Source organism: Lutra lutra, chromosome 2 (assembly GCF_902655055.1).
Source record: "Lutra lutra chromosome 2, mLutLut1.2, whole genome shotgun sequence".
Taxonomy (NCBI): domain Eukaryota; kingdom Metazoa; phylum Chordata; class Mammalia; order Carnivora; family Mustelidae; genus Lutra; species Lutra lutra.
The window spans coordinates 15,038,464-15,059,302 of NC_062279.1; the positions used below are offsets into that span (position 1 = coordinate 15,038,464).

General features: G+C 43.1%; 1 protein-coding gene across 8 annotated transcripts in view; it reads left to right on the plus strand.

Annotated features, from left to right (window-relative positions):
* The window catches only part of STOX2 (storkhead box 2), a 224,888-nt gene extending 205,111 nt beyond the window's left edge, over window positions 1-19,777 (plus strand). For 7 of the 8 annotated variants that reach the window (XM_047714672.1, XM_047714615.1, XM_047714626.1 and 4 more), the window contains 2 exons: window positions 6,098-8,345; window positions 13,626-19,777. In XM_047714672.1, the coding sequence (XP_047570628.1) occupies window positions 6,098-8,345; window positions 13,626-13,821 (2,444 nt within the window). In that variant the 3' untranslated portion in view covers window positions 13,822-19,777. Of the gene's footprint in view, window positions 1-6,097; window positions 8,346-8,540; window positions 8,590-13,625 lie in introns of all 8 variants that reach the window. The other variant, XM_047714638.1, reaches the window with a different exon arrangement.
* Window positions 19,778-20,839: the final 1,062 nt, after the last annotated feature.

Consider the following 20,839-nt stretch of genomic DNA (forward strand, 5'->3'; position numbering starts at 1 on the left):
ATTAACATGTTTCAAAATTATGCATACCGTTTAAGAACATGGACTCACCTTCGCAATCTATAAATTGCCTTGAATTTTCTAACATTATCTCTGAATATTCTTCACTGTCTGATGGTCTTTCTTTGTTAACTTCCAGGTAAACCCTTTTCCTTTCAGTGGTAACATAAGCAGAGTCCCAGGTGAGAGCCATCTAAGGAGACAGATTCCCAGACGGAATGCCCTTGTGAAGAAAGACCCTTCTCACAGCCTTATACCTGGTTAGCCACTTCTGACATCAAACGTCCCGGTAGCTTTTAAACTCCCTCTATTTTCATGTGGCTTCATGAGAGATCACATCGCTTTTCCAAAGTTGGTTACATCTCTCCCATTACTGGGCTATAAAATAGAGAATGGAAAGAACACAGGGCCAGTATGTAACAGTGAATTGTGAAAAATAGCAAAATAAAATAGTAAATTGTTGAGCAGCTGATTATAATATCACTACGTTGGAATACTTTGCAGAGAAATTCATAGGTCACCTGTACTTAAAAGAACAACTGCTTTGCTAGCTTTTATGGTGAGTGAACTTACATCTCAAGACCTTATTGTCAGATAGACTGAGAGGAGCGAACTTAACCTTTTTCATCTTTGTGACACTGATGACTCTTTGTTCAACCCCAGATGGCAGGGGCACTGCATAAACCCGAGTCTAGGGCAGCATTTGGCAAACTATGGCTGCAGGCTAAGTGTGGCCCACTGCTTGTGCTTATAAATAAAGTTTTATTGGAACACAGCCTTGCCTAATCGTTTACGTATTGTCTTTGGCTACAGAACTGAGTACTTGCAGCTGGGAGATCATATGGGTCACAAAGTAAAATAGTTATTTTCTGACTGTTTCCAGAAAAAGTTTGCCAGCCACTGGTTTCGGGCATGGTAGTAATGATTTAAAGCTTTGTTTAGCAACAGTTCCATATTTTAGACTAGTATTTCATAAAATGAGGTTGTTTCCTGCCTCTCTTCCTCCTTTCTTTTCTTTTCTTCCTTTGATTTCCTTCCTTTCTTTTGCAAGCATTAAGGTACTTCAGAACGAAACAATTTAGAAACTTAACACAATTCAAATTCTATTTGAAAGTGTCTTTTCAGTGACAGTGCTAAAACTCTGGAGGGATTTAAATACCATAGTTATGGGGCTTATTTTGTTTTCTTAAGGTAAGACTATTTACTTTCTTGTAGCTTACCATTTGAAAATAGAGTTTTGAAGTCTAACCAAATATTATTAAAATATTTGAACTCTCATATTTAATGCCTATGTCATAAATTTTAAAAAAGGTCTAGATTTTGTTCTTTACATCCAGATTCTAAAGAATGTTTTTTAGTGAAAAACCTAGTAAAAATGTCTGACATACTGAAATGGGACCCCCCTCCCTTTTTTTTTTAATGTAAAACCTTTTATCACCTTTCTATACTGGTTGAATTTTTGAAAACAACTTTTGTCAACCAGTTTCCATTACAGAAACAAGAATTTTTTTAAGGTGTAAAAAGAATGAAATATTTGCTTAACAGCTAAGTAAGTACTCCTCGTCCATCCATCCCGAATGATCATTTAAATCAGACTAATACTTGTTGAGTTGTTGTAGTTGGAATTTCCCTGGAGGAGAGCTGACCCTCAGAAAAAGAACTGCTAATGGGGTTGAAGTTGGCTTTTACATTTGCCGGGGAATGTTAACGTTATATACCCCGCATTCTATCTCCCAACTCACCCCGTTACCTTAGTTCTTGCAGAATTCCCCCTCGGCCAGCGTTCTCCACACACGAGAAGAAATAATCCAAAGAAGCCCACGAGAGTTTCTGTCCAAAATGCTAGAATGTGGGCATGTGCTCTCCGTTCTGACAGTGGTCGGATTTGCGGGATTAAAAAGATCTTACAAGTCTAAGCGTCCTATTGACAAGCAGTGCTTTTAGGTATCTGCTTTTGCTTTGGAAAGATGCGAAGGTGTGGAAAAGGAGACAAGTCAGCTTTCAGCTCTATTTGGATATAAAGTTTACCTTTGTTCTTTAAGTCCTCAAAATCCAAATTCATGGTGAATTTTGGGACTAGAATCTGGAAGTGGTGGAAGGTGCAAACACTGAAAATACCCATCACAGCCATCTCTTTCCCAGGTGAGCCCTGCCGATTTCTTGTGCAAGTTTGGATTCCACAGACACGTAAAAATACCAGTCATTAGACAAGGGCTTCGTAATAAAATAATCATCCTAAAAATCAGTGACTTGCAGTTAAAGCTTTGAAAACCCACTGGTAGAAGTGTGGAGAGTGGATTGGACAGGGAATGCTTCTAATGCTTCTAGTATGTTTTTTTCAAATTAAACATGATTGGACTGACAAACTTGAAAATCCAAGACATGAAAACTTTAGATGTAAGTTCTCTTTGGAAACTCATTCTTCTTTCTTCCTTCGGGAACGATCCGAGCACTTATCTTTTTTTTTTTTTTTTTCCCAGAGCTTTTTTTTTTTAAAAATTAACATATAACGTATTATTTGTTTCAGGGGTACAGGTCTGTGAATCATCAGCTTACACAATTCACAGCACTCACCATAGCCCATACCCTCCCCAATGTCCATCACCCAGCCACCCCATCCCTTCCCCCAGCCCACTCCCCTCCAGCAACCCTCAGTTTGTTTCCTGAGGTTAAGAGTCTCTTATGGTTTGTCTCCCTCCCTGGTTTCATCTTGTTTCATTTTTCCCTCCATTACCCCCACGATGCCCCACCTTGCCTCTCAAATTCCTCGTATCAGTGAGATCATAGGATGACTGTCTTTCTCTGATTGATTTCTTTTGCTTAGCATAATACCCTCTAGTTCCATCCATGTTGTTGCAAATGGCAAGATTTGGGGGGGGGGGGTTGATGGCTGCTTAGTATTCCATTGTATATATGTACCACATCTTCTTTATCCGTTCATCTTTTGATGGACATCTAGGTTCTTTCCATAGTTTGGCTATTGTGGACATTGTTGCTATAAACATTTGGGTGCACGTGCCCCTACATTTGTATCTTTGGGGTAAATACCCAGTAGCTGAGCACTGATTCTTAATGGTAAGTAAACATGATGACACTGAGGTTATGAGTCTGTGCAGGTTCCTAAGTTTTCTATGATCAGTGCTTGGAAGGCCTACAGTCAGCAAATTCTGTTTATAGTACAAGTTGTTTTTCTGGATCACACCTCAGCTTTCCTTTATTACAGCAGCAGAGTCAACAGGTCAATCACAAATGCTTATAAATGAGCCTTCCCAGTTTTTTGGAAGAACTTACGTCTGTGACAATAGTGATCGCAAGCATGCTGCCACGTCAGATACAGTTCGTTTTCTGTATGGGTTTGAAACCCGCATGGCAATGCTGCCCAAGCCCAGTGGGCATCATTCACGGGGCTGCAGTGGGCACAGTGTCTCATCTTGGGAGTGGCAGTCTGTGTGAGTGGTTCCCCCGAACTTGTTCAGCCAAAGGCCCTGGTTGGGAGTAGGGCATAGAAGCTCTTTTAAGTGGCTTCTCTTAGGTGAATGCGTGTTTTATGATGGCACTCAAGAATTTCATATATAGGATGGGGGTTGTATCACTAATTCACATGGAGTTCATTTTGTGCAGAAACTATCACAAAATTAAAAAAAAAAATTGTTATTGTACCAGCCTGAAAGCCATTTGTGTAAACACCAACGTACTATGTCTCTCAAGAGTAGAGCCCTAGACTAAAGGGAAACCGTGCAGTGCAAAAATTAGATGATTATACTAAACAATAAATTATTCAAAAGCAATGTTGCCTTTCCCACGTTGGTCACAAAGGATGCCTTCTGAAGATGGTAGCAGGGATGGATGGACAGGTCACATCATATTCATGGGACGCTCTCCCGGGTCATTACTCATGTTTTCATATCCCACTTTTGTAGTTTTGGAAGGATTGTGGCAAACTGAGTTTGCCCTGCTCTTCTAGGTTGCTACATGATGTTCTCTGAAGGTAATCTGGTTTCCATGGGTCCTGCCCCAAAGTTGAGACGATTACTAGCTAATGTTTCTAGAGCCCGCACTACATGTCAGGTACTGCTGTCCATACATTAAACTCCTTTAAACTCAGAACTACCCTGTGAGGGTACCTGCTGTCACCCACATTCTGATGACCGTGAGCAGAGGCTCAGGTTAGTTAAGTTGCCTAAGGCGATAACTACTGTATGCATTTTCTAGCACATCCTAACAAGGTACAGGGGGCATAAACACCAGAAATTTATTGTCTTACAGTTCAGGAGACTAGAACTACAAAATCAAGATATCAGCACAGTTGGCTGGTTCCTTCCGAGGTCTGTTGAGGGTAGACACTGCTCCAGACCACACTCCTTGGCTGATGGATGGACATCTTTGACCAATGCTTCTTCACATTGTCTTCTCTCTGTGCATGTGCTTCTGCCCACTTTCCTCTTTGTAGGAGGACATTGGTCATGCTGGAGAAGAGCCCACGCCGATGACCTCATTTTAACTTGTTTATCTCTACAAAGGCCCTGTCTCCAAGCAAGGTCCCATTCTGAGGTTTGGGGCATTAGGTGTAAACACAGGAAGGGTGTGGGGAGGGGAGGCTGCCTAATTCAACCACTACCACCAGCTTATCGTGATGGAGCTGGAGTTTGAATCTAGCCACGTGGCCCTGGGCTCCAGGCTTTCGGTCTCCACATTCCGTTGCCCTAACTATGTTAGGCTGTGTCACATGTAATTGTCATTTTGTGGGTCAGACACAGTTGAACATTGGCAGTATGATTCAACCCAACCCATTTCCAAACTCTGGCATGCAGGTCAAATCAGTTAGTACTATCACACTCCGTGGGCCTGGCATTGAGGGATGGAGAATGCTCTAGAAATACATGAATGCTCTGTAGTCTGAAAAGTTTATACTCTCTAATGAATTTGGACTCTTGATTCTGTCCTTTAAGAAAGACAAGGCATAAACACACAAAAGGCTATGCACACAAAGACCTCTGAAAACAGTATCAGTCCTGGTACCAGGAAGTGTCTGTCACTTTCTTCTGGAATTTCTATACTAGTGAATATGGCATATTTGGCAGTGACCAGATGGACATAGAGCATCTAAATTTCCACAGGTGTATTTCTTAGGGCCTTTGGGTTATGAGGTAACCTCCTTCCTACAGACCCGGTCTGAGAAGGAGAATGTTCTCACTTAAACCTGACCGCCCTGTTGTCCTTTTCAAAACCAAAGGTCATGGTTTCAGAATTGGAGGGTGCTTCATGAGCCATGGTCAAGTCTAATTGCCCTTTTATGTAACTTACAAAATTAAGTTTATTAAGTAAGCTTAGTCTTGAAAAATGAGTGTGTAGTGTAGCTTCCAGGGTATACACTAGGCTCTGTACATGTTCTGATTATTTTCAAGTGCCAAGACAACTATTTCAACCCAGTTTCCCTATTTTTTTTCTATCGAGGAAGTCTTTTTTTGGTAAGCGTATGTATATTACATCATGTAAAACATTTTTCATTTTCCCCTCCTTTAAAAACACTCTGCCTTTGATGGCTCAGTTCAGTAAAGGTTCGTGACAAAAGTACCAGTCTCACTGCACCTGTTTCCATCTCTCTTCCTGAGCACCTCCGGGTCCTGCTGACTTGCCATGTGATAGTACTCGGAAGCTTGGCAAAATTGGTAGGATTTTGTCTTAGTTTGGGCTGCTGTAACAAAATGCCATAGGCTGGGGGGGTGGGGCTGAAGCCACAGACATTTAATTCTCAGAGTCCTGGAAGGCTAGGAGCTCTGAGATCAAGGCACCAGCAGATTTGGTGTCTGGTGAGGACCGTCTTGCTGGCTTGAAGACATGGCAAGAGGAGGGGGCTCTCACTTCTTCCTCTTCTTACGAGGGCACATCCCAAGGGCCTCGCCCTCAGGAGCCCATCTAAGCCTAGTCACCTTCCAAAGACCCTACCTCCTGGTACCCTTACATCAGGGATTAGGATTCACACGCAGGAATATTGGGGGTGGGGGTCCAAACATTCAGTCCATAGCAGATTCGGAAAAAATCAGGAAGCAGCAGCAGATTCCCTCTATGTTCTTAAGAGTCTTTATTCCTTTGGTTTCAGGTGTTCCCACCCCAAGTCAAGAAATTCTACGGCACACGTTGAACACGCTGGTGCGGGAGCGGAAGATCTACCCAACTCCGGATGGCTATTTCATCGTGACCCCACAGACTTATTTCATTACTCCCTCTCTCATAAGAACTAACAGTAAATGGTACCATTTGGACGAGAGGATACCTGACAGGTCTCAGTGTACCTCTCCGCAACCGGGAACCATAACGCCCTCTGCCTCAGGCTGCGTCAGGGAACGAACGTTACCGAGAAACCACTGCGACTCTTGCCACTGCTGCAGGGAAGACATGCACAGCATGCTTGCTTCCACTCTGCAGAGGAAACCCGCCAAGGACTGCAAAGACCCCTATTGCCCTCCCTCACTATGCCAGGTGCCACCCACTGAAAAGAGCAAAAGTACTGTAAACTTTTCTTATAAGACAGAAACTCTCTCAAAACCTAAAGATGGTGAAAAGCAGTCCAAAAAATTCGGGCTCAAATTATTCCGGCTGAGTTTTAAAAAAGATAAGACCAAACAACTAGCCAATTTCTCGGCCCAGTTTCCTCCTGAGGAGTGGCCCCTGCGAGACGAAGACACGCCAACTACCATCCCCAGGGAAGTGGAAATGGAAATCATTAGGCGCATTAACCCGGACTTGACCGTGGAAAATGTCATGAGGCACACTGCACTAATGAAGAAACTAGAAGAAGAAAAAGCGCATAGGAGTAAAGCTGGGTCCTCTGCCCATCACAGTGGAAGAAGTAAAAAGAGTAGGACTCATCGAAAGTCCCATGGAAAATCTCGGTCACACAGCAAGACACGAGTGTCTAAAGGAGACCCTTCGGATGGTTCTCATCTGGATCTCCCAGGTGACAGAGAGTATGACTTTTGTGATCCTCTTACCAGGGCACCCAGGGAGGGCTGCTTCATCATTGAACACAAAGGAGATAACTTCATCATGCATAGCAACACGAACGTGATCGAGTCTCATTTCCCCATGACCCCAGAATGGGATGTGTCTGGGGAATTGGCCAAAAGGAGAACTGAGATGCCTTTTCCTGAACCTTCCAGGGGAAGCTCCCACTCAAAAGTGCACCGAAGCCACAGCCATACCCAGGACCGAAGGTCCAGGAATGAGAGACCCAGCAAAGCCAAGGAGAGATCCAGATCGATGGATAACTCAAAGGGCCCTCTGGGTGCTTCTTCTCTAGGGACACCCGAAGACCTGGCTGAAGGCTGTAGCCAAGATGACCAAACCCCCAGCCAGTCCTACATTGACGACAGTACTTTAAGGCCTGCGCAAACAATTGGTCATCAAAGGGCTCATGTTTCATCCACGAGCTATAAAGAGGTGTGTATTCCAGAAATAGTCGGTGGCAGCAAGGAGCCTTCCAGTGCTTGTAGCCTTTTGGAGCCAGTCAAACCCCCTGAGAGTTTGCCATCCTGTCCCACAAAAACAGCTACAGATGACTATTTCCAGTGCAACACCTCCAGTGAGACGGTCCTCACGGCGCCATCACCTCTGGGAAAGAACAAAGAGGATCATGACACTCTGACTCTGGCGGAAGGGGTGAAAAAGCTGCCTCTGCCCGACAGGCAGGCCCCACATTCTTCCAGAGAGCCCGTAGGGCACAAGGAGGAGTCACCAACAGGGCCAGGTGGGGGCCCAGCCGCTTCGGGCACAGGGGCAGAAGGGATGGCCAATGGACGCCTCATCCAGCACCATAGCACTGAGCCCAGCAGCCTGGACAAGAGGAAAGAGATATTCAGCAAAGACACGCTGTTCAAACCTCTTCACAGCACCTTGTCTGTCAACAGCTATCACAAATCGAACCTGTCCCTCCTCAAATCTCTCCCGAAGACCCCTGCCGACACACTGCCAGGCCGATGCGAGAAACTGGAGCCATCCCTGGGAACCTCGTTGGCACCAGCGATGCCCGGTTCCCAGCGTCAGCAGGAGTCGGGGGGGAACCAGGAAGCCTCTTTCGACTATTACAACGTCTCCGACGACGACGACTCTGAGGAAGGGGCCAACAAAAACACGGAAGAGGAAAAAAACAGAGATGATGTAGGCACCATGCAGTGGCTCCTTGAGAGGGAGAAGGAAAGAGACTTGCAGAGGAAGTTTGAGAAGAACCTCACCCTCCTGGCCCCAAAAGAAACCGACAGCAGCAGCAACCAGAGAGCCACCCATTCGGCACGCCTCGACAGCATGGACAGCAGCAGCATCACTGTGGACAGTGGATTCAACTCCCCACGGTAGGGAGAAACATCGCTGCTCGCGTGCACACGCACACACACACGCGCTTGCGTGCACGCACACACCCACCGGGGCCTGGGGCTTTATATAAATGACTTGAAAAGCTTCCGATGTCACCGTTTTAATTCTGTGAATGCGGGTTAAGGGTTGTGTGAGTTGCGCTGTTAACAACCTGTTTCTGACTTCTTTTTCAGGAATTGAAACAAATGTTTCTGCAGCTGTAGAGATCACCAATCTGGACTGGTGGGTTGGCTCCCTCCCTCAAACTGGCATCAGGCCAATCTAACTAGGACAAAATCCAGGATTTTTCTTCTATGTTTCTGTTAGCACCGTGCAGATAAAAGAAGGTTTTGTTTTGCTTTTTTATTTTAGGTCCTCAAAAATAATAATCTCTTGAGTAGAATGAGTGGTCAGTAGTCACCTGGGGTTTGGGTAGGTCTTGGGTATAAATCTCTTGGCTCAAGGAGAGGGTCCTTATAGTGGGAGGAGCAGATCGCAGCACCTTCCTGGGGGAGCTAGATGCTAGTTGCCCTTCTAATCCCGACCCTGTGTGCTCCCTCCCCCACCTGCTCGTACACTTCACGTCCACAGAGAAATAGAGTCTTGTGTCTTTCACAGAACAGTGAGGAGCCTCTGTTCCCTTAGATCAGAGTGTGTGCCCACACTTTTCTCTCTCCTCCTGCAGCACTGATACAGACCATTAAGGGCCTCTAATCATAGCTGGTAATTCAGAGAGGATTAACAGAGTGCACGCGATGCCTAACAGTCATGTCCAGCGCACTGAAATGGTTCAGGGGTTAAGAAAGCAAAAGAGAGTCTATGCAACTTCCTTTTATTTCCTCCTTAACTCTTCCTTCTCCTCCAAGGGTAACTCAGGACCTAATTCTCCTTCTAAATTCTACTCCAGATTGGTGACTCTGAGATGCAGAAATACTACTGAGAGGTGGACATTTCTCATTAGCTGCGATTCCCAAGATTCTGCGATACTGATCATTTTAACAAGTACCCAGATACGATGATGAACTTGATTTATTTTAATTATTAAGAATGAAACTTAGTTCTGTTGTGATCATTTCACTTTATCTCTAGATAATTTGCGGACAGCACATCTTCAGATCAGAATTGGGAATCTCTAATAGGCCCCATATTTGGCCTTTGTTATTTCTTAAAGGGCTAGTTTTTGATTATGATGAGGATTATTTTTGCCATGTAACCTTTTTATCTAAGTTAACACATGTGTGGAATTCTAATGTCCAAACAAACCAGAGATGGTGCTCTGCTTAAAGTGGGTGTGAGGCCAGGAGCCCCAAGTCTCCTCTGCCTTTCCCTCATGGAGCCCTAACTGACCTCAGGGATCCATGCCCTCCATCCGAAAACGACTGGCCTATCGAGTGACTTTTCTACAAAATAACTTACACTAAATATATTTTTTTAAATCCTCAATCAAATTTTAATTTATTTACCAATTATTTTATATCTCCTTTTCTTTCTATTTCCCTCTTCTGCTCTTTTTTTTTCCTCTTGAATTTCTAACAGTGGCTACCAGGGAGGCATGATTGAAGGTAATTGATGGTAGAAGTTCAAAACCATGGCTTATGGAAGGTGTGGTTTATCTGCCTGTACCTTATGTTCAGCTGTTTTTTACTATGTAGACTCTGCCTCCCTCGTGCTTTACACATTGGTTTCTGAACTTGCGTGGTATCCCTTGGCCCCAGCACCACCACAGAGGGCAGAATGCTGTCCTCCAGACATAACTGCTACAGAGACATTGAGAGTAGTTTAATGGGTTCTAACGCAACAGCCTACCACCACAGAATATTGAAAGGTTTTTTAGTTTGTTTGGGGGCAAATAAACACAAATACTCATGAGATCGTTGAACCAGTCTTGCCACAGAATATATTGTTTTATCTCTAAATTCGGGGAGGCAGAATAATATAGAATTTGTGAATGGGATTATTTCTGGAAGTGAGTTTATTTTCATATATTTAATAAGGTACTTAAGGTTAAATGCTTTGTCACAGTAAGAGATACAATGGTTCTGAGAGGACAACTTTCTCCCACTTACCTACATGTCTCTCCACTACTGTTAGGTAGAATTTTCTCTGTAGGAATACAGAGATGGCCCATAAATTTCATGCAATTAGATAATCTACAGAATAATTCCTAATTTTGCCTCTTTCGCATTTAATATCCTATGGTTAGAAAGTAGGTCACAGCCATTTTAAACCATATTTTCGGCACACCTCAGTTAATCGACTAAGTTGTTTTCTGATGCATGATCGTGGTCTGTGGAGGAGAATATTTGAGTTCTAGGGAGTTTTATTCTCCAGCACGAGGAGGATTTTAGCCAAGTAGCATTATCAGGCTGGTACGTCTCCCCTGCCGTAAGATACAGAAACTTTAAGTGGGTCATTTATTTGAGTCTTTTAGTACCTCCTCCACTGAGCAACTAAGATCCAATAACAACAACAAAGACCAAGAAAAGTGATCCCCACACTCCGAGCTTTCCATGCTAGCTCAGAAGTCGTGTTCAGCCACATTCCCAAAATTCTTCAGTCCCTTTTGTTGGGACCGCAAGGGTTTTTAGAAGGAAAAAAGGTAGAAGCTTCAATTCTGCTCTGAGATCGGATATTGAACATGAAAACTCTTGACCTAAAAAACCTAAGATTCCAAATCTGAGGCCAAAAACAGGCTGACAAACACAGTGTGAAAATCCAAGGGTGCAGAGCGGCCAGGGACGTGCCCGCTTCATAGGGTGCGAGTATGCGCTGTCGGAGCGCGGGGCCGAGGGAGGCGCGCGTATCCAGGAGGAGGAGCCCCATACCTGATCTGTTCACTTCTGCTTCTAAAATCCTGTCCTCTTATTCCATGGGGTTTCTTTTCCAACAAAGATCAAGAACTTTTAAATGGGAGGACTATTTCTACTGCTAATGCTCTATCTCCATTAGCTTTTTCATCACACCCAGAGTCCTCGTTAGGAGCATGGCACCCTGCTCTCATTATTACAGCAGTAACGAAATATATACCGTTTGGAGAAACTGGTGTGCTGTATCTATTCATCACTATGAATGACTCTGCCCAGGGGTGGTCAGAGGCATCTTCGAGCACAGACAGCTCCCAGCTTAGATGGTCTTTAGCAGTGATATGTGTGTGCACAGTGCCTTGCCCAGTGCCTGGCATACAGCGGGTGCCTGATGAGTGCAAACCCTGCCTTGAAAGCTGATTTCAAAAGCTTAAGCGGGTTTAAGGGCCTTTGGACCTAAAATGCATTTTTCCATAGAAAAGGGGTCACTAGTAACCGAGGCATTCTGAAACCAAGTCATAGTAGCTGCTTCATTCATTAGATGCCAGATGTACAACAGAAATAATTATAACATATCTAGCTTTTTAGTGTACAGATTCATCGACGCTTACTTCTTCACAGTCACTCTGTGAGTAGGTTAATCCCCTAACCCTCCTCATTTTAGAGATGGGGAAATTGAATACTGTAAAAAGTTACTCTTGCAGTTAAGAGTGAAACTGAAGGAACGTGTCACTATATCTTTGGGGTTCTACGTGTCGATTGCCTTCTTCCTTCCTCTGCCTGACCCTAGGCCCCAGCAAAGGTGCTGGCAAGTCCCTGATGAATTTTCTTAGGGAAAGGGTAAGGCAGGTAAGTAGGTGAGTCTAACCTAACTTAACATCGCTTTAGTGGTGATGTTCTGGGGTATTCTGTAGGTATGCTCAGATCTACCGTAAGCACAATGAAAGAACTTGACTTATTTCTGTAAACATATTAACTTTCTGGAGGTGCCCTTTGCAGTCAAGAAAGATCCAGTTGTCTTTTTGGTAGTTGATGACGAAACTTCCTTTTAAACAACTACCCCTTGGCACACTCAAGGCCACAAGGGTTAGGATAAAATAATCCACTATCTAGGAAGTGCCGCCAAACACAGTACAAGCATCCCCTGCTTGCTGAAACTTTGTGTTAACATCCCTTCACTTTTACGAAAGACCCTATGTTAGTAACAGCTTTCTTCGTGAAAGCAAAAATCTTCGGATCTCTTACACTCAGCAAAAACAGGTACTAACGTGGGTCTTCTGTAACAGCGAAGGGTATTAATGGCGAGCATTTGGAAAGCACGTGTAAACCCTTCCTGACGTTTAGGCTTACAGAAGATTTCTTATGAACACCCTGCACTCCGATAGTGGGAAAAAAATCTATGCGGGGTTCAGACAAAATGGCTGTTAATTTAGTGTGGGAATGACGGAGAGGTGGTGAGGATGTCCGTTGAAGCAGTCTGACCTGCCGACTAGTTTCAGCAGGCTGAAATCAGCAGTGGGGGGCCAACTCTCATAGAGTATTTTCTAAACTCTGAATCTGCCCAGTCGGGTGAATGGATGTTTTGAGCATCCTTGTGGTTTCTTCAGTATCTTTGTAAACTTAAGTTTCTTATTCCTATTTTGAGGACTTTGAATGTAGAACCTGTCCAGTTCCTATCCATCAGGCTAAGTAACCTTATTTCTGCTATTGCCCTACACATTTAAAATGTTGATGTTCTGAATCAAGATTCAAGAAGTTCTCACTTTAAAAATTAGAAGTAGAAATACCTTTAAATCACCTCTGTCCATAAGAAGCCTTGAAAAATAAAATATTGCTACCAAAGTGGGGGGAGGGGATGTAAACTTCACAAATGAATGGGGGAAATCTAAGATTCCTGATCTGGAAATACAATGTATTTCCATGAAAGTGTTAACATTTGAAACAGAGGCGTGAAGTGTTTTAAGAAGAATTTTATTCCCATCAGAGTGCCAAATTAGCTAATGGTATGCCTTGAAGTCCACCAAAGTCAAAATCTGCTAATCAGGAATGAAAACAGAATCATTAGGGGTTAAAATTGAGTTTATTCATTTATTCAGTGAATTTCCAGCCTGAAATACAATCATCGCATATGTGTACTTAAGAGGATTCTTTTCTAAAATGAACGTGATAGTGATCGATCCCTTCAAATTTGGAAGTGGTTTCCTTGAATGGGGAAGGAAAGGGAAAACATTTAAAGTGCACTTAGCTGGATGAAAACCCGTTATTCAGGGTGCCGTGGATTGTAACGTGTGTGAGAGTTTCTGGAGCCCACGTTGGACAAGCATATGTGAATAATCAGTGGGAGACGGTGTATATATGACATCATGAGCCAACAGAGGAAATCCATTAACCACATCATTTGCTCTTCCTCTGGGGCTCAAGAGATAATTATTTATGTTGAAAACAAAACAAAACAAACCCTTTTTACTCTTTTAGCACTCGGGAGAGCCTGGCTTCCAACACGTCCAGCATTGTTGAAAGTAACCGGCGTCAGAACACTACCTTGAGCCCAGTCCACGGCGGAGCTGGCCCGGCCTTCAACTTCCGAGCGAGCACGGACCCCGCAACCAACGAAGCTGAGAAATTACAGAAACCTTCCAACTGCTTGCAAGCTTCTGTTACTAGTGTGTGAGAGTCGTACTGTCTCCGATCTCCTGTCTCATTCGATACAGCCAAGTTTACGACACTGGGACTGATGTTTACATCTGGGGAAAGACAAGCATCTCGACCACAGTTTTTGTGTTTACTTAAACTGTGCTGCTAAGTAGGCTAGGGCAAAAAAAACAAAACAAAACAAACAAACAAACAAAAATCTTTATTTCAGAGTATTGCTTTTCACATTTATGGCTCTGTAGCAACCGAATAGCAGTAGGGGTGATATGTATACGTTTGTTTCACTACTTGTAACTGAGCACACATAGGAAAGTCTAGACACTGTAAGTGTGGTATGCATTCCAATGTCATGAAGTTGCCAATTCCATTTTTAAATGCCACAGATGCGTGTTGCTCCCAGTCTGTGGTCGGAGGGTGCCACGGAACTGATCCTTGACACTTCCCAAAAACAAACAAACAAAAAGACAAAAAAAGCGTAAGCACCACAAAATGTCCAATGCCAGGGTCCAGCTTGAGGGAGATCAATGTCAAACTGACCGGAAGGGACCCCAGCCCTTTGTGTGTGAATTGTTTATGCACCCGTCATTTTTCACTGTGAGTTTTCATGACACAGTTTTTTGCAGGAGCCCGTGGAAGTGTGTCAGAAGGGGTCGTGATCGAAATTCTGGGAGTGTTTTTTTTTCAGGATTTTGTTTTTAAGTGAAACAGATGCTTGTCTGATTTTGAAACTTCCATAATCATGAACAGGAATATAGGCCTTTGATTCTGAAGTGGGCGAAGGAAGGGGATCCCCAGCCTGGCTGGGGCACGGCACTGAGGAATGGAAGAGGGGAAATGTGGACTCTCTAACGGTGTCAGTCAAATATTTAAGGAAGATAATTTCCTCCTTGTGATCCTTATGATGATCCTATCTTACTGTAATAGATACAATGATTAGTTTGTTTAAAGGCAAAATGTTCTTTGTGATACAAATGAAGAGTATGGCCTGGGGATGTTATTCTTTCTAATGGAAGGACATTAATCTATTTTATGTAGTTTCAAATAGAATGCCTAAATTAGGCTATGGGAGATCATTTTTAGTGGTTATAGGAAAGAGCAAGGTTAGGGAGAGTTGAACTTCAGGCCTTTTATTCCTGGAAAGATATCTATAGAGAAAACTTTAAAATAATTTTTGATTAGAAATTTACATGTGCCCATGTAATTACCAACAGAATGTGCTCATTCTGCAAGTATGGTATAATCCGAACTTGTACTCCCCTAAAATTTATCAGAGTAACAATTATGCATACATGAACTATGCCAGAGTAATGTTTACAGATACTTTGTAACCAATTTCAGGAGGCGTTTTTTAGGTGGATGTATAGTTCCTAGCCCAACTTATTTCAAAATGGTTTGTTAACACGTTGCTTTGGTTTACAGTGTCTTGTTGAATACAAGGAAGACTCAGCAGCATAGGGATTACCAATAATCTTGAGCTTCAACTTTACAGAAAAGAGACATTTCAAAACTCCCCATTTTATTCTATGAGAACAATGGACTAAATGTGTCGATAATGACAAATTACTTGCAGAAGGGTTGCATATGACTCAAGCAAATGGTCTGACCAAAAGTTTAGTTCAGTGGCATGTGCTGTTTGGAGCCATATAATAAAATATATATCCAAAAATAGATCTAAACTCTTTCCACCTCAGACTACGGTAATTGGCAAAAAATGTGTGCAACATTTCTGCTTCAGTATAGGCTTAATCACTAGGGATCTGTTTAAAGAATGCACTCCGACACATAATTGGACCGATTCTTGAAGCATGTGGATGGTCTCTCATGCTTTTTCAGATATGTGGAAGTCGCATTAGGTCAAACTGGACTCCTCAAGTTTAGTCTAGATTCCTTTTTTTGTGCTTAGAATGAAACGTAAGCACATTTCTTGGTAAACCCCCATCCCACTAAAATGCTTTAAGTCAGTTGGCTTTCAGTCTCATGCCTTATTTCCTCCAAGGCATGCCCCGATTGCCCAGAAATGCACTATTTGTCTCATTGCTTAAATATGTCCAGGAGGAATGATAATGTAACTAATAGACTACACACACAGTCTGTTTCCCTGGGGAGTTATATACCATACTGTTACCAAATTCTCCTGTCTAAATTCCTTTTTTTCCAAAAAACCTGCTCTCGAGTGTCGAATCGTACCATCAGTTCATAAATAACGTAACCATTCAAACAATACATCAGCCTCTCGTTGATCCTCTGAAAGTAGCCATTATAGTAATCAAACGCAGTGTGGACCGGAAAGGAAAGCATTACCTTTAAGAGAAGCTTTAAAATAGGAATTTATCAGTATTCCACAAGAAATAGGTTTACAGAAGACATGATTCAAATAAAACGTGTATACCATTTGCCCGATGCTATGGGGTACATGATTTCAAAAACAACAACAACGACTCCCTTAGACCTGGAGCCATTAGCGTAGAAAAGATGGGCTTTAAAGATGTTACAATGTAAGCAGACGATCCGTTTGGAAGTGTCCCCGTCTGCATTTCATGAGGAGTTCTAGATGGGGGAGGCATGGCAGCAGGAAGCGTTGTTACAGATGTGACCCGAGTCGGTCCTCCGACGGCGGGTGAGCTTCTCAGTGACCAAACCCTCAGCCCACGCCAAGCTTTGCCAACGTCCTTGTCCCTCCCCTGAACTGATAGAGCTTTGTGTGATGTGGCTGCTGATCTAGTCTTCACTTAGAGTTTATCAGCTGAAAGGTTTACAGAACTGAGTCTGCTTGAATCTCTGTGTAGCGTTCAACTCTAAAGGGTCAACCCGTCTGTCGGCATTTTGCACACTTATGTATTATTATGATGCAGCATATTACTTTATGGCAATTTTTATTTTTTACATATAACTACCTCCATAAATTTGATGAAATGGCAGCAGTGTGTTTAAAGTGTATTGTTCAGAAAAGCAAAGTTGAAAACCTCCGTAGACATGAGGCCATGGCGTTCCGTGTGTGTGTCAGTGACTGCCCCTGTAGACTCGTGACTTCTTCACGGCCGTGGTTTGGTTTCACGGCATTATTGCGCTTTCAGATGTAAACCTGTCTCTCCTCTCTTTCCCACGAAAGCACACTTTTTTGTTACCAACGAAAGGAAGTTGGAATCTCTGGTCTTTCCCCACTGGCCCCAAACCTACCCCCACTCCTGCTAAGAGTTCAACGCCCGGGGGAAGAGCCAAGCCAATCGGTAAACAATTTAGCAAGCTCTTTAGTTCTGTCAGAATCGGATGTGGAAATTCTAGGTTTTCAGTAACTGAAGACACACAACAAATTTGGACTGTGCCGGCTTTGAAGTACTTTGGGCCTCTCTGCCTTCACTCACATGCTAGCATCCCGAGCCCAAACGTCATTTTAATTAAAAGAGCTGTGTTCCGTTAAATACTTTGTATTCCATTTTATATATTTTGCACATCTCAGGGGACCTCAATGAGCATATGAAAAGGGGGGGGGGGTGCCATCAAATAGAGAAGACAGCTAGAGGAGCTAAATGGGGACCAACCAAGATAAAAATACCAAATTAGTGCTTCTCTGATGTGAAGTGCAAGTTCAGGAGGCATAAATTCAAGGTTAATCTGGACTAACAATGATCTGAACACCAGCTGTTCCCAAGTCTCCCTTTCTCAGAGCCCAACCATCGGTTCGAGGATGTAAATTCAAATTCTATCGCAACCGCCAGGGGGAGGAAAAACCTGTTGGATGAAAAGGAAAGCATTGTGCGGTTTTTGGTTTGGTTTGGTTTGGTTTGGTTTTAGGTTGGCACAGCTTTGTAAAATCCTACCCAGAATAAACCACTTATCCCCACCAAGTGTACTTGAAAATAAAGTTTTTAACCTAAATTATAGGCGTATAGCTCACAATAGTGAACCTATTTTGAAAAGTCTCGCCATTTATAACACAGGCAGTATTTTGAGCTTGATGAAAAGTCAACAAGCGATCATGACTTCGCCAGCTCATTTTGGGATCTCAAAGTGCTTCCAAAGCATTCAGATTGACAAACAGTTAACTAAGCAGGTCCTATTTGTAATACCCATACTTGAAATGGAGAGAGAGAAGTTGGGACCTCAGATTACCCAGAAATTTCCGTGGCAGCTACCAGTGATCTGTTTTCTATCTGTTTGATAGACCCTCATGAGAAATCACTAAATACAATGCTATTTTCTGATGTGTGCTAATAAAGTCAAAGAAAACAAATAACAACTGTACACTCTTGTCCATTTTCATTCAAACAGTTCAGGGTGTTTGGAATTTTGCAAAACCCACCCAAATGCTGTTGCGGTCAGAGGCAGGTCCTAGACGTACACCCTCGTTTACAGTTTCCTATTGGGCTTCGGTAATTCCTGTGCGAAATACCATCCTTCAAGAACATTACTGCTCCGGGCAGTGGAAGGTGCTGAAACAGGAACTGTAATTAAAAAGTTTATCAAGTACTCTTGGCTGTGCTACTTGAGCACACTAGAAACTCAGTACAATATATTGAGTCCTACCCAGAAGAATCTGGATTTCCAAGGGAGCCAATCTAGTTCTCAGTGTTTCCTCAAAGTCAGGGATACCAGATCCTTGCTGAGGACCTTCTCCATTGCCACAGGCCAGTCACAGAACCAGCTAACAGCACGCTGTCACACAGACAGCGGAGTCCCAAGCAGAAGTGATCCCGTCCTCTCCTTTCCCCCCGCCACCCATCCCCTGCCTACCCAACCCCCACCCCAGCCACCGCCCTGCCCGTTCTCTTCTGTTAGCAAGCCAGGTGTCTGCACATGTTTAGGGCTTGGGGAAGCTAGAACACAGGAAGAACAAATCCAAAAGCATGGAAAACCTTGTTTTGCTTGGGGTTGGTAAAATACAGACAGGAAGGAGATTACCATCGGTCTGGTCTTTGCCAAGTTAGATTAAAGAATCAGCTGTCACTCTGTCATTCTCTCAGAAGGTTTTATAGAATGAAGGATACATCCAGTATTTTCCCATAGATTTTTATTTGGAGACATTTCATAAATTATATATGTGAAAAAACTTCATGATGTAATTTCCTGGAGTGTTTGAAATAGGCTTGGCATCTCCCCGATTGAGTTCGTCTCTGTATCTTTTGCAGCAGCAGCCCAGAGAGAGATCTACCAGTGATTGACCCTCTAACACATAATCCTGTGTTTTCACAGTTGTTCCATGACTTACAGTTGCTGATTGGCAAGGTTGAGAATTCTATAAGACTCAAGGGGGACTAAACCTTATGATTGTATATTATCAGTTATAGGGCTTCAACTGCTCACTGTTGGCTTCCAATGAGAACACACGCACCCTGCCAAGGAGGGAAGGGGAGTTTCACAAGTGAGGCAGCAAATGTAAGGCTAGAGGGTTGGCTGGTCCATGCACAGCTGCCTACCCCCCTGACCAAAGGCTGACCTTGGCAACCCAGTTCCTTTGCTCCCACCCAGAAGAGGTACCAAATCTGAGATCTGAGAGCTCCTTCAGTATCAGTCCTCTGCAGTTATGGGAAGTTCATGAAGTACGCACTCAGCAACTCCTTGCCCACTTGTCTTCCCAGGTCCTTCCTCCCTGCCTCTGTCCCACTCTCCCACCTAGGCACCGATCCACAGCCACGGTTTCCACCGTGGAAGGGCAAAACGGTGTGTGGTATCATGCACACGTGATGGGTGAGGACTAGAGCTGCCCTCCGGTCACCTTCATGTAAGTATTGACAGCTACAAATTAAGGTCCTTAGAGTAGTTGACATAGACACTACTTTCTAGAAGAGAATTACATTTCAACGTTAAGTTTAAAGGGATCATAATTCTGCAGGTATCTTTCTCCGAGTGACTGAATGTGACTATTGCATTGGGGTAAATGAATTAAGAAGTGCAAGTGGGATTTACTGTATGTTAGAAAGGAGTTTTGCAGCCAAGACTGCCTTGAATAAAATGTGTTTGCACTGAAAAAAAAAAAACTTTAAATTACTTGGTCTCTGGTTGCTGTAAAGGTCATCCAAGATGGATGTTCTGTTTATATTGTATAGTATTTCATATGAAATAATTACAGTTCATGAAATGTCTTCCCTAATGTTACTGATTTACGACAGCACATTTGTAACATGGTTTTTATCGTGTCGGTGTGCCATATTGTAAATGATGATGGCTTGTCATGCTTAGTATAATAACTTAAGAGGAAAAAAAGCACAGGGATTTTTGTAAGTCTATATTTGAAAGTCCCTCCATATGGTAATATTGTGTTCATGTTGTTTATGTAGTGTTGTGTGAAATATCCATTTTGGATTGTGTTACTTTTTAAGATATTAAATAACATTTGGTTATATGTCTAAGTGGATTTTTTTGGTATTTGGTATTTGGTACAAAAGTACTTCAGGTGAGACTGATTCATTTCTCTCAATAGGGAGTTTGTAACAATTTTTTTTATTATACAATCTTTGTTATTAGAGCTTTTGAATGAAAACAACTGAAAAGGGAAATACCTGATCAGAAATCTTTTTCCAGGAATATTGAAAAAGCCACAGTTTTTTTGGCTAGCTATTTAAATTTTGCAGAGTCAGGCTTAGGGATGCCCAGAATTGTGTTTTCTGTGAAATCAGAAAGCAGTGGGGTTGGTCTGTTTTGTTAGCTCTCAAATCACAACTTCTATACCCCAAATAAATATGATCCCCTTTCCAGGGAACACCCGGGGGCTAGCCACATATTCCCAAGTTGGGAATTCCTCCCCTCTGTGTCTCACCACCTCCAGAGTCTATCAGATACTATCTTGGCTGTCCTTCCCACTAGCAAATCTTTGTCCTTGGAGAATGGACTCCCCTTTTTCAAACCAAATCTGCCGTCAAGCAAACGATGAAGCTAGGAAACAGCATTATTAGTCAAAAACAATAGGAAGCTGTAGGGTTGAGCCTGATTTTCTTGGAAAGGCAACCCCCAGAGTGGACCTCTGATGGCAGTGTCCTCTGGATAAGCATGGACAACCCAAGGGGACCGCTTTGAAGGACAAATCTGACTTCCGTTGTGTA